We start from the raw sequence: 27,046 nt of genomic DNA, 5'->3' as shown, positions 1-27,046 counted from the left end.
ACAGTTTAAAACCATAACAACATATTACTAAAAAACACAACGATCCAGATGGGAGAAGGCACAAAAAACAAAATCAGATGGTGGATGGAGGAAAGGCTTGCTTGAACAGCCAGGTTTTCAGTTGGTGTCTGAAGATGCCCCGGGAAGGGGCCATGCAAATCTCAGGAGGGAGGCTATTCCAAAGACGAGGAGCCACCACCGAGAAGGCCCAGTTTCTTGTTTTTTCCTTCCGGGCCTCCTGCGGCGTTAGGCTCCTCAGTCTCACCTCCTGGCAAGATCTGAGCTATTAATTCATGTTTCAGCATGAACTATTACGACTGGTTACGTCGTTCAGTTGCTTGTCACTAGTTACGCCATTTAGAGGATTAGAATTGGTAAAAGCATCATTCTGAAGATACAGCACTGACCAGCTTGCGGGCTGGAACACTTGACTGAACACAATTGCAGTAGCTTCAATAGCAGCTGTAGGCTTTTATTGGTTTTCAATGAAGAGATGTATGGATTAGCGCCAAGCTTCAGCAAGACATCCAGCAGAGGATTTAGGAGACACTTCAGCTCAACCCGTTCTGTACTGCCCCTGGTATTACACAAACATAGAAATGATAAACATACTCTACTGTCTGCTTTGCAGATTTCTAAGTAGATAAGCTACATTCATTAATACAGTTGTGCCCCACTTAATGATTACCCCGCATTACAATGAATCTGCTTCACGACAATGTTTTTGTGATCGCAATGTTTTAAATGGGGGAATTTCACTGCGCGATGATCGGTTCCCTGTCTTCGCATTACGACAATCGTCGGGTTTTCAAAATGGCCGCCAGGTGCTCAAAATGGCTCCCCGCTGTGCTTAGGGACGGATTCCTCGCTATACAGCCACAGAAAATGGCCGCCGTATGGAGGATCTTCGCTTGACGGTGAGTTTTTAGCCAATTGGAACGCATTAACCGGGTTTTAATGCGTTTCAATAGGTTTTTTATTTTTGCTTTACGACGTTTTCGTTCTACAGTGGTTTCGCTGGAACGAATTAACATCGTTAAGCGGGGCACCACTGTATTACAACGGAAGGCAGGTTACTGTCACCAAAGACACACCTCCACCTTTCAAAAGCACTAAGGGTTATTTATTGTTTATCCTATGTACGTTTACTCTGCTTATGTCTCTGTTTCTGTATTGTTTCAAAAGCCAACAAAGCTTATTTGACCAGACGCAACAGTGAGACCAAATGTATTTACACTATTTGGCCCCACCAAGCCACTTTCAATTACCTTATAAACCATCACGGTTCTCCAGCCAACTTTCCTTCTGTGGTGTCATTTGGATGGCATATCATGCCTGTTTTAGTGCCTTACTGTAATTTAAGATGGGAAGAATATGATTCCCACAACATTCAAGCTTAACCTCATTCCTAAACTGCCTTATACTGAAATCCTGCTCAGCTTTGTCAACACAGTGAGAGAAGGATGGCACTCCTTCTCTTCAGACGCTGCTCTCCCCATGCCTGACTCTTAAGGGGAAGGTTTCTGCTACTTTTTCAGGTCTACAACTGAGAAAGGGGTGGGTGGGACAGAGCTGGCCGCTTTCTTCTAATAACCTTCCTTTTAATAACCACATTGAGAAGCTGGATTCAAGAATGACCGCGCAGATCGATAGACTTCCCAGCTACTCACTCACAGAACAAACGGCAAACTACAACACTTTTAAGATCTGGGGACTTAAACTGGGGATATCCTTCTCTGTGCTCGATTTTTATACTACTTTTCTCCCCTGCTGGTTACCTCAGGTGGCATACAAAAATTTAAAACCAGCTATTAATTTTTTAAAAGCAATTAAAATTTAAAACCATGGTATACAAAATATTTTAAAAATATAAATCAGATTTTAAAATATTTCTCTATCTCAGTTACCTGCTGACTCCCTTCTATACAACATATTCCTATGAAAGATATGAATTATTATAACTGCTTTTGTTGTAATTCTCCCCTGGACTATTTTTACTAACGGGACAAAACTTGTTTAATTGTCTTTCACACTGACAAATGTAATAATAATTAAAAAAAACAGGATACAGTAGAACTGCAGTATCCATGGGGGATTGGTTCCAAGCTTCCCCCCACCCACGCACAGATTCTAAAAATGCACAGATAATAGTGAACCCTATGCACAGAGTTCTCTGAGGCCCCTCTAGTGGTCAGTTCTGGTAATTACATCATGGATTTCCACATCATTGCGAATTTTTTAAATTTAATATTTTCAGGCAATGGGTAATATTGATCCCATGGATAGGGGCATCCTACTGCACTTAAAACACAATTATATACATGGAACAATATTTACTTGTATCCATGCCTCATTTCTTCCACATCTGCAGTCAGAAGTATCACTGTAGCTACAAGTTTGGCATCAGTCCAATCAGGCATCAGGGAACCTTCTGTTGCTGTAAATGTGAATATATACGTATACATAACTTAAAAGAAATTAAGTGTTGCACTGATGTACATGGATGTGCTGAAAGCTATTTAATTCAATTATAAATATTCTAATTCAACAGTTCTTAACCTTTTCTTTACCATGCCCCCCCTTAAATAGAGACCTTTGCAGTGGTGGGATTCAAATAAATTAACAACAGGTTCTATGTCCTAATGATAGATAGATAGATAGATAGATAAATAAATAAATAAATAAATAAATAAATAAATAAATAAATAAATAAATAAATAAATAAATATGTAAATATATAAATAAATATGTAAATAAATATGTAAATAAGTAAGTAAATGCCCAGGACAGTGGGATCTGATGAGGATTTCTTCCACAGTGGTCCCCCTACTGCCTATTATCACAACTACTTCTCACATAATTAAGACATCTGGATAAGTGCATCTGTTTGGGCATACTGCTGCTGTTACCCTTACCATGGGCATGTGCCAAAAACACACACACAAACACACACCTCACAGTGGGTGCTTATGACCAAGTTTGACAGAGAACTGACACATCTCTCCTTCCCTTTACCTCCTATTTTGCCCTATAGCTCATCAGTAAAAAATGCTTCCCTCCCCTTTCCTGCTCCTGAAATGACTGATAGCCCTGTTTGTTGTTACCTGGAGGCCGCCTTTGCGCACCTGTTGTGGAGTTCTTCCCCCCCCCCCGCTTCCTTCTGGCTTGGAAGGCATGTTCCCTTTTCAGTCTGTCGCCACTCCACCTCACCCCCACCACCTCAATCGGTCCTTCAGTTACTGACTCCTCTGAGGTCTCCTCCATCTCCATCTTTCCCCTCCACCCCGCACCCACCGCTTCTCCTCGTCAGTCGCTTTGGGGGTGTTGGTGTTGCTGGCGGCGCTGGAAGTGATGATGGCTTCCCTCAGAGCCCTGGCAGCTGCTTCCTCTTCTCATTTTCCACTTTTCCTTCATGCCACAGTTTCACCAAAAACATAAGACTCCCCCCCCTCCACTGTCTTCCCCAAATTTCCACCTTCCATTTTCATCTCCTCTGTCCTCCTCTGCTGCCCCTTTTCTCCTTCAGCCCCACACAAGTCCTCAGGGAAGAGTCCTAAAATACAAGCCTTAGTTTTCAGGGAGAGTGCTGTGTAACCCCATACAGTGCAGGTTTAATCTCTATTCCCTGCTCTGGGGAAACAAGGAAGGTAGTTGTGTGGGAAGAAGGGAAGGAAGAAGAAGGAGAACCTCACTTGCCTTGAAAGGCCCATTAGGGTCATCTTGAATGGCACGTAACACACATGTAAAGCGAAGATGAACTTGAGAATAACTCTCAAATTCTCTGACCCCTTCGTGGAAAAAAGTTCTTACCCCAGAGCAACAGTAATAGTAATAATGAAGCTTTTTCTGTAGCACAAGCAAGAGAGGGCTGCCACCCTGGGATGTGAACTGGTCTCTGAACAATGCCACAATCATTTAATCCTTCCCCATTCCAGGTTCTGTGGAAAAGTCCTACTTCGGGCACATCATGAGAAGGCAGGCATAGATTGAAAAAGACCATAATACTGGGAAAGGTAGAAGGCAGCAGGGAAAGAGGAAGGCCAAATGCAAGATAGACCTACTCCCTAAGGAAACCACAAGCTTGAGTTTGCAATAGATGGGCAGGGCTGTTGAGGCCAGGCCATGTTGGAGATTGCTCATTCCTAGGGGCACCCTAAGTAGGGGGGAATTTGATGACACATAACAATAACAGCAACAACAGGTTTTTTATGCATCTAACTGCCAGTTCCAGAAAGTTGAAAGGTTATTCCCTTAATTGTTTGTTGTCGGTTTTTTTCGGGCTCTTTGGCCGTGTTCTGAAAATTGTTCTTCCTGAAAAACCCACAACAACCATCAGATCCCAGCCATGAAAGCCTTCGCAAATAGATGCCCTTAGCCACTTTTAAATTTTTTATCATCATAATAAAATATAATACCTGATAGAGCCTGGTTCCCCATTAGTTTTTCCATAGATCCTAAATACTAGATTTCTGCATACCAATGGAAAAAGTGGCATGTTCCCTCCCTGAAAATCTAAATAACTAATTAATCACCAACAGGCTTCTGACCTTTTTTCTCCAAAGTTCAGGTATTTATTTCTTTCAAAAAATAGAAGTATCCGTTTTTTTAAAACCCTGGAGCCTTGGGTTGTTTGTTTGTTTGTTTTTATTTTTAACCCATCTTTCTCCCTGCAGAGTGTCTCCAGTGGTTCACAAACCCTGACACAATGATAAATATTTTTTTTTACATCCCACTATAAGGCAGCATAAAGATGCAATAATACATAAATGCTAAAAGGTTCTAAAGGGAATCCTGCTGAAATAATTTTGAAAATATATTTTACATGATAAAAATTTAAAAAAGCAATCCCATTTCATTTCCCTCCCTCCATTTCTCCACAGCAGTTTGCATGTTAAAAAAGCCTACCACAAAAGTCTTTGCCTGCCAGAGTCAAGACTGCATGGCAAACAGCTAAGGCAGGGAAATAGTTAATAAAAAGCCAGCTTTATACTTAAACATAGTTTGCCTTTTATGTATTATACTTACTTACTTGAATAATCTCAAAAATGAAAGCTTGAAACTTAAACCTATCTCAACACAGTCCTCTTGAAGATGCTGGTCACAAATCCTTGATTAGTATGCTTTAGTCCCTCCTCCTCCTGCAGTCCCTCCAGCCCCCAGCCTGAATGTCTGGATAGTTTTGATTTCTCTTTGATATGTTGATCTGCTTTCTTCAACTCTGGCCTGATGGTAAATCTTACTAGTGTTAAAAAACTGATAGCTGTCTTCCTGTTTTTGATTAAGCAATCTGCCTGCCATTTGTCTCCTCAAATTGTCAGAGCAACAGCCTTAGTTATCTTTAACTTGAAAAAAAACACATAGCCCCCCTCCCTCCCCCGCTCGTCGCTGGTCACCTGGCTCCTCCAGCTTCATTCATCTCAGGCCAGTAACCGGATCTCCGAACTAAAATAAAAAATAACAACCACCTCTATGGAACCGGTGCGAACCGGGTCAATCCCACCTCTGGACCTTTGGGTAGTGTGGGTGGCATATAAGTTAAATAAATAAATATCTTTTTTTGCCACTAAGACTTAACTGAAGATTTAAAACTCTAAAGTGCATAAAATATTTATTTAAAGTTTCTTATTAGGGGTCTTCAAATTTGGAGAGAAGGGAGAAATAAGTTAATCTGTTAGTGCTCACACTCCTATTATGATATTTTTATTGGAATGATTCCATACAAATTTAATCATTGTCATCAGCATCACAGCAGCAACTACAAAAATTAGCAATATTAGGAACAGCATACATACTGCATCAATATTTAACAGACCTTACATTTTTGGTTAAAACCTGTATACCACTCAGTGTTTTATAATGTTGATTGACTGTGCCTGGTATTGTTTACTACTACTACTACTACTACTACCACCACCACCACCACCACCACCAATAATAATAATAATAATAATAATAATAATAATAATAATAATAATAATAATAATAATAATAATAATAATAATAATAATAATAATAATAAATTCTTGCTGGTGAAACTGAAATTACAAGCATATAAAATCATTAATATACACCTATACAAAATGTCACACGAAAATGAAAGCTAAATAACGACATGAATATAATTTGTACAAAATTGTACCTAATTAAACACAAGTCAGGTGGGAAAAAGCGAATACATCCTATTCATATAAGTACAGTGGTGCCTTGCATAGCAGTCTCTCCACATAGTGAAGAAATCGCTTTGGGATGCTGTTTTGCGATCGCAAAAGTGATCGCTTTGCGATGGCCCCATGGGGAAAATTCGCTTTGCGATGATCGCAGCGAAGCGATCATCGCAAAGCCCCCATTTTCAGGCAGCTGATCGGCGGACCTTTGCGATGATCGCTTCCCCGTGATCATCGCAAAGGCCCCATTTTCGCACAGCTGATTGGTGGTTCCAAAATAGCCGCCCGCTGTGTTGCCTCGCTTTAGAGGCACCAAAAATGGCTGCCGCAATGGAGGATTTTTGCATAAGGTTAGTTTTTGAGCCCATAGGAACGCACTGAAGGGGTTTCAATGCGTTTCTATGAGCTTTTTAAAATTGCTTAGCAATGAAATCGCTTAGCAGCGGTTTTTGCTGCACGGATTAACGTCGCTAAGCGAGGCACCACTGTATAATGAATGAGAAGGCTGGTGCTGCATTCCACTTACAAGCCTTGTTATATCAGGCTTAATAGCTGAAACTTGAATTCTGAGTTCTGACTCTTATGTTTTTCAAATGGTTTCTCTACTTATAAGATAAACTAGAGCAGAGAATGATTTTTCACACAAGTATGTCATTACAAAATGCATCAATACTTTCATAGGTCTCTTTGATAGTTCTGGAAAGTCTGCTTGTAGGTGAAATTTGGAAGGGACTGCTTGTTCCTTGAACTGCAGTTTCAGAGCACCACCTGTGGATATTTCTATGAGCTTGTCTTCCCCTGCTCCTATGAGCCCCTCTAGTTCATATACATTAACTAAAAATTGATCTCTAATCCAGTTTTTGCTTGTACCAGGAACATATTCACAGAAACTATGCTACACATTTTCCAAATGTTGTGTGATAAGTAATCTGTCCTCCTCAGACAACTCTTTGTCGATGGCACCAAGAAAATTTGTGAGGTTTGGAAACGTCTCATAGTTTCAGTTCCATAGGCGCTGATGCCACAATTCTTTTTAATCACTACTTCAATCTTGTCTTCAATTTTAAAAACTGTAACCTTTTCTCCTTAAAGATTTAAGTTGAGCTGCACTCTCTCTTGGGTTGTGGTAGCTGTTTCAGGCCCTGTGAATGTAACAGTGTCCCCTGTTTCTTGTGTTAATGGATGAGTTTCAGTTGCTGCAACCTGATGATGTGGTCAGGATCCTCGAGGAGGTAAGGGCTACCACGTGCCTGATGGATCCTTGGCCTTCCTGGCTCATAAAAGCCATGAGAAAGGGGCTAGTTGATTGGGTAGGAGGAGCAGTGAATGCCTGATGCAACAGAAAGGGATTTCATCTTGCTTCAAGAAGGCAATAGTAAGATCATTCGTTTAAAAAAGCCCTCTTTGGACCCCACAATACTGAATACAGTGGTGCCTCGCTTAACGGGCGCCCCGTTTAACGACGAATCGGCATAGCGATGGCTTTTTTGCGATCGCATTTCGATGTTGCATATGGGGAAAAATTGCTTTGCGATTTTTCCCCATAGGCCCCATTTTCCCCCAGCTGACCGGCAGGGGCTTCAGAAGGACCACGGGGCAGCTCTTCCCCGTGATGCTCGCAAAGCCACCGCCGGCATTTTCCCCCAGCTGAGCGGCAGGAGCTTCCAAAGGACCGTGGGGGAACCCTCCCCTGCAGTCCTTCTGAAACCACCACCGCTCAGCTAGGCAAAAATGCCGGTGGGGGCTTCGGAAGGACCGCAGGGGAGCCCTCCCCCGCGGTCCTCCCAAAGGCCCCATTTTCGCACAGCTGATCGGCGGTTCCAAAATGGCCGCCTGCTGTGTTGCCTCGCTTTAGAGGCACCAAAAATGACCGCCCCTATGGAGGATCTTCGCATAATGGTGAGTTTCCCCCACATAGGAACGCATTAAACAGAGTTTAATGCGTTCCTATGGGGTTTTTTGCCCCATATAGCAACAAATCCGGATAGCGACGATTTATCCGGAACGTATTATCGTCGCTATGCGGGGCACCACTGTAATTACTGACTAATATCTAATATCCCATTCTTGGGGAAGGTTCTAGAGCAGGTTATGGTCTCTCCTCTCCAGAGGTTCTTGACCCACTTCAATCTGGCTTCAGGCCTAGTTATGAGACAGTTATTGCTCACCTTGGTTTTACTTTTGTTTTTTTTAATGGAGACGTAGGTTAGAAAAGCCATGTTTGACACAAACAAGCAAGGGAAATCAAGGTTTTGTTCTATGTTTCCTTTCCTTTCTTGGTTTCTTTTATTCACTCTTTTTTTTTCTATTTTAACTGCAAAAGATCATAACATTTCTTCAAACCTTTGAAGACCCCGTGAGGACATTCAATCATAAATCATACATGCTGTTATTTCAACATCTGACCCACTGTCCTAATTACTGTGTTATACACAAAGTTTTCAAAAAGATTGAAACTATGATGATTTATAATAAGTTTTCCCCCTGAATACAACAAAAATACAGTGGGGGAGTCAGAAGCATCGAATAGCACCAAAATTACTTTCACGAATGAAGGAAAGCAGCATGTCTGAAGGGAAAGTCTGTTGCCCTTTTATATAAAACAAATCCTCATATACATCAATAGGTGTTTCTTTTTTTAAAAAAACTAACTTTTAAATAGTTAGTATGAAACAACCTTTGATTATCACAGCATGGATTTTAACAGGCAAGCTGATTCCAAACATACTTAGACTGGGATTCATCTCACTTAACCAGTGCATTTCACAAGCTTTGTTTTGACTGAATGTCTTGAAATGTATATACAATATAACTGATTCTTTTTCCACCAAGAGAAGATAACAATGGTTGGGATTTAGAAGTGTTTCAGTAACTAAATCTGTGACAAGAATCTCAGGGGAAAAAAATTAAATGAAAATAAACAATTAAACAGTGTGTAACATGCTTCACAGAACTGACAAGTCAGAAATGTGTTTTTAAAAATTCTGTGATTTTAATTATTTACCTGGACTTTGTTCTAGAACATAGGTTATCAGTATCACCCTGTTATCAGTAATATCAGAAAACAATATGCTAAATAATTTTAATGAGGCTTAAATCTCAAGAAATTAATATATCAGATCTGACGTGGTGGCGCTGTGGGCTAAACCGCAGAAGCCTGTGCTGCAGGGTCAGAAGACCAAGCAGTCGTAAGATCGAATCCACGCGACGGAGTGAGCCCCCATCGCTTGTCCCAGCTCCCGCCAACCTAGAGGTTCGAAAGCATGTAAATGCGAGTAGATAAATAGGGACCACCTCAGTGGGAAGGTAACAGCGTTCCGTGTCTAAGTCACACTGGCCATGTGACCACGGAAGATTGTCTTCGGACAAAACGCTGGCTCCATGGCTTGGAAACAGGGATGAGCACCGCCCCCTAGAGTCGAACACGACTGGACAAAAATTGTTAAGGGGAACCTTTACTTTTACCTAAAGAACTACTTCATGCACGCTGAAGGTTTTGTGCACCAATGGGACTTTTGACATTTTGCTTTGAACAGCAGATCTGTATATCATGTCAACTAGGATTTCCAAAATTCCCCTGGGTTCAAAACAGGTTTGCCAAGAGAAATGACAGGATAGGCTACTGTTGTGTTTGTATGCTGACACACACACAACACGAGGAGTCTTGTGTTAAGGAGCCGCATGACACAGTGGCTAAACTACAGTACTGCAGCCAAAACTCTGCTCACGACCCAAGTTCAATCCCAGGTAGCCGGTGCCAGGTTGACTCAGCCTTCCATCCTTCTGAGGCTGGTGAATTGAATACCCAGCTTGCTGGGGGTGGGGGAACGTCTAGCATGCATATTTAAATTGTAAACTGCCCGGAAAGTGATATAAGTGCTATGGGGTGGTATATAACCAACATGCTTTGCTTTGCTTTTTGTTTTACCTCTGGCTTACACAATTTTATGAATGAGTGATCTCCAAAATGTCCTGTCTTTAAGAACCCTTGCAAACTCAAGACTACAATTTCCTTTATGGAGTTGATTCACCTCATCTTTGGTCTTCCTCTTTTCCTGCTACCTTCAACATTTCCTGTCTTGGAAGAGTTGGACAGCGAACCAACTTTAGCGGAAATAAAAGCAGCCTTGGATTTCCTCACCTCCGGCAAGAGACCTGGGAAGGATAACATCCCTGCTGAAATGCTGTAAAGAGATCATCACCACTGAGCTGTATAAGTCTTTTGTCTTTGCTGGAGCGAAGGTGGAGTACCACAGGACATGAAGGATGCAAACATTGTCACATTGTATAAGAACAAAGGAGACAGGGGCGACTGCAATAACTACTGTGGCATCTCTCTTCTCAGTGTTGTAGGGAAGCTGCTTGCCCATGTTGTGCTGAAGAGGCTTCAGGTGCTTGCAGACAGAGTCTCTCCAGAATCGCAATGTGGATTTCGAGCTAATAGATCCACCACTGACATGGTATTCTCCCTCCGACAGTTGCAGGAGAAATGTAGGAAACAACGACAGCCACTCTTTGTGGCCTTCATAGATCTTACAAAGGCCTTTGACTTGGTTAGCAGGGATATCCTTTTTACAATCCTTCCCAAGACTGGATGTCCACCTCGATCTCTGAGACCCCCTCCCTAGATGTTGAACTGGATAAACACATTGGCAAAGCAGCTACCATGTTTTCTAGACTCACAAAGAGAGCATGACTCAATAAGAAGCTGGCAGCATATACCAAGATCCAGGTCTATAGAGCCTGTGTCCTGAGTACACTCCTGTACTGCCGTGAGTCCTGGACCCTTTGTGCACAGCAGGAGAGGAAGTTTAAAACGTTTCATATACGTTTTTGGTATCACATGGCAGGACAAAGTTCCAAATAGAGTAGTCCTAGAACGAGCTTGGATTTTTAGCATGCATACATTATTGAAACAGCGACGTCTATGTTGGCTCAGGCATGTCATGAGAATGGCCGATGGTTGGATTCCAAAAGATCCGTATGGAGAATTAGTGCAGGGAAAGCAACCCAGAGGGAGACCATAGCTGTGATACAAGGATATCTGCAAGCGGGATCTGAAGGCTTTAGGAATGGACTTGAACAGATGGGAAACTTTGACATCTGAGCATTCATCCTGGAGGCAGGTGGTGCATCATGGCCTCTCCCATTTTGAAGAGACGCTTGTCCAGCAGGCCGAGGCAAAGAGGAAGTCCTGAAACCAGCAAAATCAGGGAGCTGGAAGGGGACAGATTGTACTTGTCTTCCGTGTGGAAGGGATTGTCACTCTCGAATTGGCCTCCTCAGCCACACTAGACGCCGTTCCAAGTCCTCTATTCAGAGCACATTACCATAGTCTCACGAGACTGAAGGATGCCTAATCTATGCCAATAAGGGAGTGGTGAAATATGGCCACCCACACAGAAGGGAATTCTGTATTGCTAGGCACTCTACTAAGGTATCCAGGAAAAAAACATTACTTTGGAAATCAAAGAGAAACAAAACAAAGAACACCAACTGATATAGGCTAGTATGGACATCTTCAGATACAGATATTGATTGATTGATTGATTGATTGATTGATTGATTGATTGATTGATTGATTGATTGATTGATTGATTTGCCTCCCACCCATCTGGTCTGTTCGACCACTCTGGGCAGCTAAAAACCAATCATGTAATTTGTCACAGGCAGGTGTTATCCATATAATGTCATAATTTTGCTAGTTTAACTCATGTATGTATATTTCATATAGATGTCTGGTATTCCTCCATGGAACTCATTCATAGAACTCTAAGCACAGTACAAGAATCTTGCAATGGTTCTTCATCCAGGCAACAACCAGGCCCAGACTTGGTCAGCTGTAGCACGGATGCTAAGTTGGTCAACTTGGAACTTTTAAAGTAAATAAAGTTTTATCCTCTAAAACAATTTTACTGATCTCCTTACTAAGCTAATACACAATATCATTTACAATATTTTCACAACTACTTACAATCTGCTGTAACTGGTATTTTCAGATAATCTTCCATAAGAAGTTGCACATAGGTATTTAATACAGTTTTGTCTTCTGGTAAACTGCAATTTAAAGGTCTTCGAAAGTGTTTGTCATTTATAAGCAACCAATCGCAAAGCTAAGGGGAGAAAAAAACAAATTACTGTATATACTCGAGTATAAGCCAACCTGAATATAAGCCAAGGCACCCAATTTTAACACAAAAAACTGGGAAAACTTATTGACTCAAGTATAAGCCGAGGGTGGAAAATGCAGCAGTTACTGGTAAATTTCAAAAATAAAAATAGATTACCAATAAAATTATATTAATTGAGGCATCATAGGTTAAATGTTTTTGAAGATACTGCCCTTCTAAGCTGCGAGACACACTTCACTGCCTGCGGAGGGAGGACTCATACCGGATGCTGCAATTATCTACTGCTCTACTGCTGTGTAACAAGATGGAGGGAGACGGAGGGTGGAGGAGGAAGGTGGGTACATAGATATGCAGCAGGAGGAGGATAGGAATGTCCTGGAAGCGGAAATGCAGTGTACTTAACTCGGGTCATCGGACCACCCACAGAGGCTACAGGTGACCATAGATGAGCGGGGGAGTCCGGGGAACACCCGCACTGCAGGGGAGAACATGTAATTTTGACACTAACTTGAGTATAAGCCGAGGGAGTGCTTTTTTAGCAAAAAAAAAAAAATTGTGCTGAAAAACTAGGCTCATACTCAAGTATATATAGTATTATTCCAGCCTATCATTAAGCTGTTTTACAAACTATTTGTAAATTGTATTTGCCTGCTTACAGCTAGTGAAGTATTTTAGCTTATCTCTGAAATCTTGTAAACCAAACACATACATCACCAATCTATTTAGATATGAGTGAATTCTAAAATTTGAACTGCTATAGCACTGCTGGCTAAAACTGAACATCCTAATCACTCTCTTAATGCCATAGATACCAAAGAGGAAGTTGTATAGCCCAACCTATTGAATGTCTTCCCAAGGGAGAGTCTAATGTTAACACTGCTATCCTCTAAGCACCAAGCGAAAACATTTTTATTTGTTCCAACATGATCAAAGGGTTATTTCTCTTTTCAAATGTTATTTGCAGCTTTTGTTCTCAAAAATGCATTCTAGTGTATTGCTCATTTTTCCTGCCTATACACTGCCCTAATATGATAAAGAGATTTATAAAGTAATAATAATAAATATGGCAAAACAGAATGGCCAGATGTTGTATTTCAACACTGAAATGATGTTATTAATATCAGAAAAAATATTTAAGATTAAGTAGCTGCTGGAGCCAAAGAATTTCAAGGAGGATTCCACTAATGCAGAAGTCTCCCAAACCTTTGCTTTTTTTTCTGTTGTGACCCCCTACATCTCCAAGAAGCCTCTCTTGAGGTTCAGAGGACACTTCGGAAAGGTCTGAGATTGGACATGTAGAGAAAGAGGCTGAAATAACAGAACTGAAAACTGAGAAGAGGCAGGTTATGTTGGCCTGTTCGCTCATACTGCATGGAACCCTCTTGCCTGTGATTTCCCACTCTCCTCACAGTCCCCACATGACAGCCCAGGCCTTTCTACAGGTTCTCCTTGTTTTGCACAAGAGGCTTTTTAAAGGGCTGCAGCAGGAAAGAAGCCAGGCTGTGCATTCATATTGCTGATCCCATAAGTATTAGATACTGTCTCCATGATCAGGAGAGATATCCCCAAAACACACAACTGAGCAATTAGCTTCGTCCTCCAATTCCATTTCTCTTACCTCTCTCCACAATGTGGTCCCTCTCCCTAATGACTCATCTGGTCTCAGGGATACAATGAAGTTTGAAATATCTGAAAGGGATACTTTCTCCTAAATAAACCAATTGAAGTGGGGTTCAATAGAAACGAAGAAAACACATGTTCTGTTCAGTGTTACAGCAGAAACAAAATACTGTTATTTTATAAATTATATAAAACAGAAAAAAGCAAATTATCACTCCGTCACATTGATTCAATGAAAAACATACATTTTTGTTACGTTCACTTAACCATATCTGATGATACAACGCTTTACAAACTCTTACTCTCTAATGCTCATTTAAAATGAAAAGAACAGTGTTAATTTTAGTAACCAATATTCATTTTAGCTTAATTTTTTAAAATTCAGAATATAGTGATCAAGATTAAAGTAGACTTTAAAGCTATCATCGTTACCACACAAAGACTGTCTATACATCCACAGTGTTAAATGCAATTTAATGTAGCATTTATTCCAGTCAAAGAGCAGCACAAGAACATTATAAGAGAACAGGACTCTCCAAAAAAATACTAAGCTAGATCTGGCAAAATAATTTCCTCAAAATTCAATGCAATTATACTCCAGATTGGAAACACTTACTGTATCTACCAAGTGCATTGCTGCTTTCAGGAGAGCGCACTGGGCCGCCCCTCGTAGGAGAATTTGATGTGTAATCATAGTACACTGCAGGACATCTCTGCAAAAGAAGATGTATGTTGAAAAGCTGCCCAGTGAAACAAGGTAGCAAAATATTTGAGTAACAAAAAATCAGAATGTTACCGCAGAGCCAGGAGTCCTTCAGCATCCAGTGCTCTACATGTGGGAATGTTTGACAGAGCCATGGAAAAAAACAAAATAGGTACCGCACACCAGTGCCTCTTGCTCATCTTCTGGATAAATTTTAACAAGAAACTACCTTTAAAAAAAAAATCCAAAACAATTTTTAGACACTAAATAAAACAAACAAAACAAATATTCAAAAACTCTCTCCTACAGCACTGCCTGAAGAACCTAATTCTGCACTGCAAATGATTTCTGGATATATCTATTCTCTCCATTAAGCCTAGTATACAAGTTTCCCCACCAACAGATGTATAAATACTAATGAGCCAGCAAAGTATAGTAGAAGAGAGGTATGCAGAAGGGGAATCATGACTTACTGGCAGACCTTTCTATCATTTGCAGCAAATCCTTCCTTCCTTCCTCCCTCCCTCCCTCCCTCCCTTCCTGGTCAAGCAACAACAAAAGGCCTTGTTCTCTTCCCAAAATCAGAACAGGTGTTAGGTTCTTCCCATGCTGTGGCTCATAAGCACTCTCTTCCACTAAACCAGTGGTTCTGAACCTTGGGTTACTCGGGTGTTTTTGGACTGCAACTCCCAGAAGCCTTCACCACCAGCTGTGCTGGCTGGGATTTCTGGGAGTTGCAGTTCAAAAACACCTGGGTAACCCAAGGTTAAGAACCACTGCACTAAACTATTGTTCAGTTCCATTTTAGCAGACCTCAGGTTTCCAGTGAAAAAAGTCATCCAATGGCAGCAAGTTAAGTGTTCAAAATGATGGAAAGCTAGTGATCAGCCTCCCATGGCTAAATAACAATGTAAAAGGTCCTGCATGCACAGCCTCCCATCCGCAGCCAAGCTTGCACCAGCATTCCACCTGCTCTCAGTAGTCTTAAATTGAGAGCAAAGAGGAAGGAATCTGAGAACAGCTGTATCTCAGAAAAGTTCTAAATGTCCCAGTCTTTCCCCACATGTTCAAGAACAAGCAACATCTTACCTGAAAATATATGCAGTGATCCTGAGTCTGCCATTATGTACATTTTGGCAACAAAGCATGGTATAAATAAATGAATGTGACATCACTGCAAGAATGACAGCAAGGCACTTTCTGAGCACAGCTGCTGCTTATTCTCAATACAGAGGCTCACAGTACAGGCAAGGTGGCAGTCTAAATGCAAGGGCTACATTTGCATTGAGCATTTCCTTCTTCTCAACTAGCTTCTTGCTCTGGTCATACTGGCCAAAATCCTGTTGCTTAGAGTGGTAAATCACACTAGAGTACGGCTTTGGAATCAATGGGGATTTAGTGCGTACCTCCTCCGTATTTACTTTAAACAGCCCCCCTCCATTTGAATCAATGGAACTTACAGAGGACCTGCCTCACCAAGTCGCCATTGATTCAACAGGCATACTCTCGTGGGATTTACTACACTAAACAGCAGGATTTGGCTACTGCATGAGTGTTTTCAAGTAATACGAGAATAAAACATGTAACATACTTTTTTCTTCCTCTGGGAGGTTTGTGAAGAAAGCAGTCAGAAATTTTTGCAGCTTGATTCCTAGTGAAGGACACGTGCCTGTTGTCTGACCTGGCAACCTGTTAAAAACAGAGAAATATATTGGGTAAACTCAAAGGTTAGCCTGCAAACAGGTGACAACCTTTTAGCTGATCATTAGTGAACAAGCCAACTTGCATACTGCCAATATTTCTATACTTTAAGAGGAATATAAAATGACAGATTAATTAGCAAAAGACTTAACTGGATTTGTCCCAGAGATAAAAATGTACAAGGGGGCTCACATGAGCTGAGTTTCCTGCCTCTGCTCTCCCTGGCAGTGTTCAGCCCCCTTGAAAAAGCCTAGTGTTAGCTGAGACACAGAAGGCTGAGAAAAAAAGAGTGGCTACTAAGGATCACACAGAGATCTTTCCAATTATCAAAGCTTCCAAATACAGCAGGTGGCCTACATGTCACCTTTGGTCTCCTTCTCCCTCATGCCACAATCCACCACATTCAGCAGTATCCCTCAACTCATGCAGCAGGCTTTTGGGGCAGGATCAGGGGACTCTCTTGATGCAGAAAAGCCAGCCCCTTGTGCACCTTTACTTCTAGATCCAACTCTCTGTTTTTTAAAATATCATTTAAAATTTTAGTTCCACACATTTGAACACAAGCACAGCCTAAACTAGCAAGGGTGTATAATTAACTAGGTTCACTGATGAAAGGTTGTGTCCCAACAGAACGTCAAACATTGGATGAAACATCCCCAATTCTTGTTTTCAATTATCACCAGTTAGCAATTGTGACATCTGAAATACTTTTCTGTACATTGGCGACCTCTCTCTATCCTTTTTTTAGACAGAATAATCTGAATTGCTTACAGTACTGTAAATGTATGTTATACCATAGGTTTATATAACTGGATGTTGAGGATAACAGCTATGTTACCATCTGCTGAGGTTTTTTTCAGTCTGTTTCCTCACTGAAGGGATGGTCTAAGGGATGATCCAAGCTCAAATGCTATAAAACATAGTTGTGAACATTTGGCCCTTGTACAAGGTTAATATATGGTTGGCACTCAAACAGTCTGCTTATTTCTCAGTATCTGAAGAAATCTACTTAGTCTTTAACTGAAAATAATGCATTACCTGCTGTAAAAAGAACTTTCTGAAAGAGCATCCATTAAAGGGCCAATGACAAACTAAATAAAGAAATGATATTTGCATTAAAAGAAACAGCACAAACAAATACAGTATTTTATTTGCTGTACAGAATATAAATGCTCATAAAACTGTTCTTCATTAAAACTGGCACCAACAGACATCTTAATAACATCAGACTATGCAATTCCACCCTTAAAAAGTGTTCAATATGGGTTTTTTAAGAGAAAAAGGGGGGAAAAATTAAACCCCACCAAAAATGTGTAAAAGAGTTACAGATCAGCTGTATAAAATACCGAAGGTTCTTTATCCACAAATTCAACTGAATTTTATATTTTGAAAGCAATGGGAGAGGTTAAAGTATTTCCAGAACTGTACTAATTGATGAACGAGATTATTTTTTCTTTCTAAAGAAATATGAATTACTTACTCTTACAAATATCTTCCAGAAATGCTGTAACTGAAATGATACTACTCCACCCCCTGCCAGCTCCACTTCTCCCATGCACCCAAGTGAGATAAATCTTGCTAGGCTGATGCACGTAACAGTTACAGCACCTATGATATTTGGCTTTTCGGCTATGATCCTGCACAGCGAGATGAGACTCATTAAGAAGATGCATGAAAGTCTTAAAGCACAGCTTCCTTATCAATGGCCCTGACCCTATTTTGTCTGTGTGCACATGCAAGTTCTGATTTAGACAAAAGACTGAGCGATTCCCCTGCCCTCATTACTCCTCATTATCACAGTAAACCAATCAATGGGAGTCCCAGATATTTAAGAAGAATGTTTGTATACTGATGGAGAAATGTTGTTTTCCCATGATCCTACTCGTATGCTGCCTTTGCTCTTTGCTTATAATAATTTCTAAAATGTGCATGATGAAAATGACAAGTGATTTTAACTTTTTCCCCAAGGGAAACAGACAGTGGCGTTCAAAGTGAAACAGAAAATCGTACCTCTGAAAAAGCTGGAGATGTGGGGAGATGTTTGGCTTGCCAGATTTCAAGAAAGTGAAAAATTCCTTCTTTTGCCAATGTTTTGTTTTCACTCTCAAACATTCTTTTGTAAATGCACATGTGCCATGATGGATGAAGCACCCAACAATCTGTGATGTTAAAAAAGATAAATATAAATTTTCAACAAGATTCTAAATGACAGCCATCTCTCAACCTTTTATAGTTATTTTGATAATTGTCTTATTGAATGAATTGCTTACTGTATGTTTTTATTACTGTAATTATGTTATGGTTGTATTTTAACTGTTTTTGACTATTGGAATGCACTCTGGTATAGAGCGCAATATAAATAAATATTATTATTATATTATATTTTTATTTAATTGGACAGTGGATAAAACAGAGCTTATCAGGTATACATACTATTATTAAATTAATAATTAAAATGGGCAAAAAACACCCTGGCTTCCCTGCCCCACCTCTGGGCACTGCCTTCGTGGACACCCACTGGAGGAGGTGGGGCTGGGAAGTATTGAAGTTATTATTATTTATAAAGTGCAGAAGTGGCTTTCCAGTCTCTAATTCTGCTGGTGCTTTGGGACCATGCAGCTTGCCAAAATCCACAAGGGCAGCAGAAAACATAAGCCCATCCATCACATATGCTTTGGGTGATCTTAGTTGGCCCCTTTTCTGGGAGGCACACTGGGTCTATGAACTTTGAGCTGTTGGCTCCACAGCCAAGTGCTCCAAGCCACTGAGCTACATCAACTCATAATAATTACATGCTGTTAAGTCAAAATGTTTTGTATGTTCTTTAAACATGGTGGAGTATCAGAATCCATAACTACTCATTTTATAGGAAATGTAAAGAAAGAAATACCAGACTACAATCTGGGTTGAAAAACTATTACTTAAACTGATGAGCGACCAAATTTCAAAAACTTCTGTAGTCTTGAAAAACATTCAAGTAAAATTGAAAATCTATTTGTGATTCTGTCCCAAAAAAGTGTCCAGAAAGGTAAGAGCCAGAAACATGTGATTTTGCATGAGCGCCACCAAGATCTCAGTTTCAATAAATGGATGGCATATCTTCACTGGCCTTGGTTGCAGAGGGTCTATGGGACTTGTGGATTTATATGCAAAATGTTCAGAGCTAGAAACACATTTTTCAAGGACACTATCCATTAACCAATTTAAATAACTATATAAGGTATATTTTGCTTGGCCCTCCTAGCTCGAAGGATGCTGGCAGCTGGAGTCAAAAGAAGTTACACTTCTGTCCCATGAGTACTGGGGGCTGGAGGGAGAAGAAAGACTAGTGTGGTGAAAACATTGTCATGGGCTAAAGAAAAAGGTACACCTCTGGGGTGCGTCTGATGGGCTTCCAAATCCTAGTATAAGCTGAAGGAGTACCAGGGAGGAAAGAGAAGAGCCCAGTGTGAAAGAAAGACTTTGAAAGACCAGACAGAAGAGCAAAGTATCAAGATGAGAGTCATGGGTTTTTTAACTGGGTGCAGCTGGATATGTTTCCTAGTACATATATATAAACCTATCCTTCAGTGCCCGACAAATTAATGATAATTATCCATAATATAATCTTACCTTTTTGTTCTGATACTGCATGTTCATATAAACTATTTAACTTGGGCAACACTGGTTTTACAACATGTATCTGAAATTTAAAACATAGGCATTATTAATTTAGTTTGATTTACTCTGCAAATCAAAAGAACTGTTAGTGTAGTTAAGAGTTAAAGGTCTACTTGTCCCAACAATTTACAGCAAATATAAGCAGATTTCAGACTTGTGGGAATTACCTTTTTAAAAAACCCTATATACTGTACTAGATATCTAACTGAAGCGAAAGACATAGACTTATAATGGAAGAATTCTGAGCTGAGGAATTTGCTTAAAGTACTAGAATGGAACAGCTCTCAAAGCCCTTCCGAACAAAAAATAAACTAGTTACCCCCAAACTGTTTTACTTCCAGCAGTATGATCAAGGAGGAAGATGTCATTTTGTTGCCACAAAACAACTAGAAATCAAAAGTTTTACTAAGTTACTGAGAAGTACCTAGTATTCAAGAAGCAGATCAGGTCTATGCCTTCCACCCACCCTAACTGACATGACCACTGTAATTCCACGTGCACAAAAATTGTAGCGACTACACAGCAAAATATCTGTCTAACCACGGTTCAGCACTTTCCTTGCACATGGTATTGTCCTCTACTGCGGTGGAACTTAAACTGAATAGGTCGCTTGCTTCTCAAACTCTTACCTCCCCACAGCCATAGAAAATGGAGTTTAAATAACTATATAAACTACATATTTACAGAAGTCCCAAAGGCATGGAAGATTTTGCTTACCAATAAACAAAACCAACTACCACATGTTAGTTTCCGCCTTTACTTTCTACAGTATTCATGGCATTGTTTTGTATATTTCCATCAACGACAAACACCAAATCTCAGCGATGATTTGGAAAAATCTTGCAAGTTTACCTGATTTCCTTCCAAAGTCTCCATAATTAAAATGTAATTCTCCCAAAACTGAGTAAGTTGATTATTTTTGTCAGCACACCACCAGAACAGACATGGTCCTACATGACAGATAAGCAAATAAAATATAGTTTTCCTCCAAGCAACAGCAATATATAAATAAAGGTCTATAGATTAGAAAGTACTAACAAGAAAGTAGTAATCAAATCAAGCCAATTACCACACAAACAATCAGCAAGATTCACTGAAAGCACAAGCTTCCCAGGTTGATGGACAGCAAGTACTGAGGTAGGCCAACAGTATGACTTTCTCTCCAACTCATTCTGCATGTTACTGGAACACTACTCTTGCTCCAAGGCAAATGGAAAGCACTATAGATGTAAGGCCCTCTTGTACCACACTACAAACACCCCCATAGTTACCTAGCAGCCTGTGGGCTGGAGCCTGCAGCCTTTAGAGGGATGGCATTTTGGAAGTCTTGAAAACTACAGCATCAGTAGTAAGTTAGGGTTTTTAATTTTTAATTTTTTTAATTAGGTTTTTTAAATTAGAATTTTAATTAGAATTGCACAACTAAATTTTCTCTGTGAAACACTTGCATAAAAAACACTTGCATAAAAATTTACTAAATTTCCAGATGTGCTGCTTATATATATCTTAAGGAGAATTACAGTTGTGTTCAAAATTATTCAACCCCCAATGCTGTAAAGGGGTTTAGGGACTATAGTGTACATTTGGAATTGTATTCAGAATGAAATCCTACAAGGACGTTTTAAAGAACCAAATGCAACTAAAATAACATCAATTGTTTATGTAATACAGTAGTAAATGTTTCTTTTGTGGTTTCTTCATTGCCACAATTATTCAACCCCTTAAAGACTACCACTCTGAAGAAGAGAGGTTCATTCAGGTGTTTTCGATCAGGTATTGAAAACATCTGTGGATGTCACCGAGCACCAATCAAGCATAATAAGCACCAATTAGGCAGCTTTAAAATGACTGTGATACTCAGCTCCTTCTAGACATTTACTGGTGTGGTTACAAACATGGTGAAGTCAAGAGAATGGTCCAGGAAGACAAGAGAAGAGGTGATTTGTCTTCACAAGAAGGGCAATGGCTATAAGAAGATTGCAAAGAAGTTAAACATACCAAGAGACACCATAGGAAGCATCATTCACAAATTCAAGGCAAAGGGCACTGTTGAAATGCTACCTGGTCGTGGAAGAAAGAAGATGCTGACTTCGACTGCTGCGCGCTACCTAAAGCGTAGAGTGGTGAAAAGTCCCCGTGTGACTGCTGAGGAACTGAAAAAAGATTTGTCAGATGTGGGTATAGAAGTTTCAGCTCAGACAATAAGGCGCATACTGCTTAATGAAGGTCTCCATGCCAGAACCCCCAGGCGCACCCCCTTGCTGTCTCCCAAGAATAAGAAGAGTCGACTGCAGTATGCCAAAAGTCATGTGGGCAAACCACAAAAGTTGTGGGATAGTGTTCTGTGGACTGATGAAACAAAATTAGAACTGTTTGGGCCCATGGATCAACGCTATGTTTGGAGGAGGAAGAACAAGGCATATGACGAAAAGAACACCTTGCCTACTGTGAAGCATGGCGGAGGGTCAATAATGCTTTGGGGCTGTTTTGCTTCTGCAGGTACAGGGAAGCTTCAGCGTGTATAAGGTACTATGAATTCTCTTCAGTACCAGGAGATATTGGATGAAAATGTGATGCAGTCCATCACACACCTGAGGCTTGGGAGACGTTGGACCTTTCAACAGGACAACGATCCCAAGCATACCTCCAAGTCCACTAGAGCATGGTTGCAGAGGAAAGGCTGGAACATTTTGGAGTGGCCATCGCAGTCACCAGACTTAAATCCGATTGAGAACCTCTGGTGGGACTTAAAGAAAGCAGTTGCAGTGCGCAAGCCTAAGAATTTGGCTGAACTGGAGGCTTTTGCCCATGAAGAATGGGCGAAGATACCCGTAGATCACTGCAAGACACTTGTGTCAAGCTATGCTTCACGTTTAAAAGCTGTTATAACTGTAAAAGGATGTTGTACTAAGTACTAAGATTGAATGTCACTTGGGGGTTGAATAAAAACTAATAATGATGTGAGCACAGAAAAGACATTTGTGGTTATTTCATTATAAACTTAAGGTTATATTTCTCTGACCTACAAGTGCCTCTTTCATGTAAATGTAAGCAAGATGACTGAATGATCAAAATCAATGTCAAAATGGCCAAAACATTCAATTTCAGTGGGGGTTGAATAATTTTGAACACAACTGTATAAGTAAGTTTTGTGTGTGTGTGTGTGTGTGTGTGTGTGTGTGTGTGTGTGTGGTGACACATTCATTATAATTCTAAGACACAGTCCAGTCAACCTAACCACTTAAAGGATTGAATTCTGAATGCAGCCATCCAGTACAAACTCCCCTTATTTCCAGCCTAAGGCCAGCTGTTCCATATCGTATGCCACAGGCAAGATGCAATTTTCAGCAGATTGCACCTAACCCAGGTTTAAAATGACACATGGAATGGAACCAACAGTTGAAAGCTACCCTGGACAGAGGAGACCAGTGGGCCACAACTGGGAAAATCAGCACAGGGAACCTAGGTAAAGGTAAAGGTTCCCCTTGACATTTAGTCCAGTCGTGTCCAACTCTATGGGGTGGTGCTCATCCAAGCCATAGAGCCAGCGTTTGTCCCTAGACCATTTCTGTGGTCATGTGGACAGCGCGACTAAACACAGAACGCTGTTACCTTCCCACGGTTGTGGTACCTATTTATCTACTCGCATTTTTACATGCTTTCAAACTGTTAGGTTGGCAGGAGCTGGGACAAGCGATGGGTGCTCACTCCCTTGCGTGGATTCGATCTTATGACTGCTGGTCTTCCGACCTTGCAGCACAGAGGCTTCTGCGGTTTAACCAGGGAAGCTCCCCCCCCCAAAAAAAAAACATCACTCATTAAAAAGGTGTAAGAACAGAGGCTGTGCGTCTAGCATATTCCTTTTGGGGTGGCCGGCTAGGCGAGGGGGGTCAATCATCGGCGCGGTACCAGTTCCAGGGTCCTGGCTGCACCTGCCCTCCCAGCGCAGGCTCTCCGAGGCGTCCACCGCTCGCTTCAGCAGGTAGCGGGCCCTCTTCCTGCACAGGGCGTCGCTCTCCGTCAGTCCCTCCTGCACCACTCTCCAGAAGCTACTGCAGCGCCTGGCCTCGAGCAACGGGGCAGCTTCGCCCTCCGCCCCAGCGCCGCCGGGGAACAGCGCGTCCGAGAGGGCGCTCAGGACCAGCAGGGTCCGGCTCACCGGCCGGGAGCCCTCCGGGGGCGACCGCAGGAGCCCTTCCCAGACGCGCCCCTGGGCGGCAGCGTTCCTCCCCAACGCCGGGAGCAGCTCGCCGGCCACCAGCGACGCTTGCGCCTCCTCGCCATCTTCCCTGAAGAGCTGGAGGGCCACCCCCACCGTTCGCTCCAGCAGCGCCGGCTCCTGCAGCCAAGGGGCCACGGCGGCCAGGAGCTCGACGGCGGCCTCCGCCCGCGGCCGCGCCGTCCCCTCGCAAACGCCCAGCGCCTCCCAGGCTAAGCCTTCGGCCAGCGGCGCCCCGCCAAGAGAGGCGCAGCAGCGCAGCGCTCGGCAGGCGGCTCTCACCAGGCGCGCCCGCCCCTCCGGGGAAGCACCGGCCAAGTGGCCGCCGCCGCCGTCGGGGCCGAGCAGCGCCGGGAGGCACAGGTCCCGGGCCGCCTCCAGAGCGACCTTCCTCAGCGCCGCCTCTCCTTCATCGCCTCGCCCGCGCCAACCTCCCGCCGCCGCCGCCCGTTCGAGGAGGAAACGCAACGTCTCCGCTTGCTCGACCGAGAACGGCCCCCCTGCGCCGCGCACCGCCCGCAGCAACGCTCCTGAATCCGGGCACTGCGAGAGCAGCGCGTCGGCCAGCACCACATCCATGGCGGGCGGAAAGGCAGACCGGCAGCAGCAGGAGAGGAGCCAGCGAAGGCCTGCCTTCCCGGTTTTTTTCCCTCGCTCTCCCCCAGCAGCCTTTGCGCTTAAAGCGACTCTGGGCAAAGCGAGGCACGGCTGTACATACGACAGGCCTTGCGGTGGTTTCGCGTCCTCTGCTTTGGCTTTTTGGCACCCCGAAGAGCCATCGGACAGGCAGAAGCAGAAGAGCGGGAGGCAGTCTTCTTCATCTCTGTCCTCCCCATGACTCTTTTCACTGTATCACTTGGAAATGGCAAGGGCTGTAACTGTGCATTTAGGGCGAGGGATCTCCCACTCAGTCTGTCCTTGAACATGGACGTGGGCCCCCCCCCATGTAAAAGGAATAGGAGGAAAATATGGTGCCACCTCCACTCCAAAGAAGAGGGAAGTTTTATATTCATAAAAGGAAAATAAATGAAAGTATATTCCCATTTATTTTCCTAATATTTACTGTTACATAACAGCACTGATGTTACCAAACTGTATGCTTGTATGTGTGAGAATAAGCCACGTTACTTTATCCTATTCACCTGATTGTTTATTTTTCCCTGTGTGTATTTAAAATAAACCTTATTCTTTTTATTGTTTAAAAATCCATCCCTGGTCTGTGTGACTTCTTACAGGGAATGGTTGGTGGCAGCTTAGTGTAACTGTGTGACATATCCCAGTAGGTCTGGGTAACTGTGCATTTAGGGCGAGGGATCTCCCACTCAGTCTGTCCTTGAACATGGACGTGGGCCCCCCCCCATGTAAAAGGAATAGGAGGAAAATATGGTGCCACCTCCACTCCAAAGAAGAGGGAAGTTTTATATTCATAAAAGGAAAATAAATGAAAGTATATTCCCATTTATTTTCCTAATATTTACCACTAGATTTATCTCTAAAAGGTCTGGTGCTTTCTAAATCTTGGAGTACGTAGGTAATTCCCTGCAAATGGTTCTGGGATGGAGATGGAACAGTTTGGTCCGCTAGACAGCTAGATGTTACAACATGGGCCTGTCATCTGTAGCCAGGAGATACTGCTACTGTACCTTGAAGAGTCATGAAAGTTGCACCCTGAAAACTTCTAGAGGCTGCAACAGTTCCTGTGTTCACTAGATCAGAGCAGGAGTGGGTGATCTCAGCAGGCCAAAAGTTATGGTTTGGATTTGTTGGGCACCCAAAGCCTTGCTCTCAACTAATGGGGCTAGAGAGGAAGGTGTGACCCAAAGCTAATTTGTGCATTTTATTATTTTAAAATTTTTTTAGTGCAGTGGTTATGTCTTGCACATGTTACAAACACTGCTAGGACAGTTGCTGTCATCACAGCAGTACTGGGTTGAATATATGAATGTTAGGAAAGTTATAGAGGTGTAGAGATAAAATGGAAGGCTGAGTGAACCTTGAGTTGGCTACCTGGGATTGAACCTGGGTTGTGAGCAGAGTTTTGGTTGCAGTGCTGCAATTTAACCACTGTGCCACAAGACATTTAGAACCACCTACTTCAAGCATAAGTGTGCTAAACAGTTTCTGGAGGAGTACCAGAGAAGAGGGCTTTTGTCTTCATATCCTCCTTCTGGAGGCATCTGTCTGGCTACTGTGGAAATTAGAACCAGTGTCACGTAGTGGTTAGGATGCTGGAATGAGGCATGAGAACTCCAAGCTATAATGGGCAAAGGGCAAAAGAGAGACATTATAGACATAACAAGAGGAAAATCTGTAACCAATGGACTTGGCCAAGTGTTGTGGCAGAGGCTTTTCCGGGATATGTAAATTAGCCGGATCTGCTTGGTCAGCAATCTTGAATCCTGGGGTTCCTTTGATATCTGATTTTGCAAATCTAAAAGATTCCCTCAGTCATTTCTCCAACATTTACTTGCTTTCAACTCTAATCAATATGTGTATATAACATCTGATTCTACTCTGCCTGGTGAAAATCATGGAGTAACCTCATGCCAGCCACTCTCAGTCTTACCCACCTCACAGAATCTCTTTTATAATTTTATTTGCTTTATAACTTTATTAATAATATAGCTACTTGGAGCTCCAGCAAGGGCAATGCTTGGAATTCATTCCAAGTCCATTAAGCACATGTAATATTTCAGCTTAAAACATACAGTTTGTACATTAAAATCCTAAAGAGCACAGAAACGTAAAGAAAAGGGAATTTTAAAAACAAGGATGGAGAGACAAGAGAGAGGTGTGAGCTCCACCATTGTCACCTGTAGCCGTGCTATTAGAGAAAACAATTAGTTTC

General features: G+C 42.0%; 1 protein-coding gene across 3 annotated transcripts in view; it reads right to left on the bottom strand.

Moving 5' to 3' along the window:
- TARBP1 (tRNA guanosine 2 -O-methyltransferase TARBP1) overlaps positions 1–25,087 on the bottom strand; it is a 48,633-nt gene extending 23,546 nt beyond the window's left edge. The window contains exons 1-12 of one of the 3 annotated variants that reach the window (XM_078383148.1): positions 24,917–25,087; positions 20,832–20,929; positions 19,932–20,001; positions 18,330–18,478; positions 17,358–17,410; positions 16,210–16,307; positions 14,712–14,847; positions 14,532–14,628; positions 13,914–14,003; positions 12,139–12,277; positions 2,338–2,437; positions 408–577 (exon numbers count right to left, since the gene is read on the bottom strand). In XM_078383148.1, coding sequence (XP_078239274.1) covers positions 408–577; positions 2,338–2,437; positions 12,139–12,277; positions 13,914–14,003; positions 14,532–14,628; positions 14,712–14,847; positions 16,210–16,307; positions 17,358–17,410; positions 18,330–18,478; positions 19,932–20,001; positions 20,832–20,929; positions 24,917–25,034 — 1,318 coding nt within the window. In that variant the 5' untranslated portion in view covers positions 25,035–25,087. Of the gene's footprint in view, positions 1–407; positions 578–2,337; positions 2,438–12,138; positions 12,278–13,913; positions 14,004–14,531; positions 14,629–14,711; positions 14,848–16,209; positions 16,308–17,357; positions 17,411–18,329; positions 18,479–19,931; positions 20,002–20,831; positions 20,930–23,888; positions 24,872–24,916 lie in introns of those variants that run through there. The other 2 variants (XM_078383147.1, XM_072993313.2) reach the window with 2 other exon arrangements.
- Between the last annotated feature and the right edge of the window lie 1,959 nt (positions 25,088–27,046).

This window comes from Pogona vitticeps, chromosome 1 (genome assembly GCF_051106095.1).
Source record: "Pogona vitticeps strain Pit_001003342236 chromosome 1, PviZW2.1, whole genome shotgun sequence".
NCBI classification, from domain to species: domain Eukaryota; kingdom Metazoa; phylum Chordata; class Lepidosauria; order Squamata; family Agamidae; genus Pogona; species Pogona vitticeps.
Note: the sequence above shows the minus strand (reverse complement) of the source record. Positions and strands in the feature narration are given on the sequence as shown.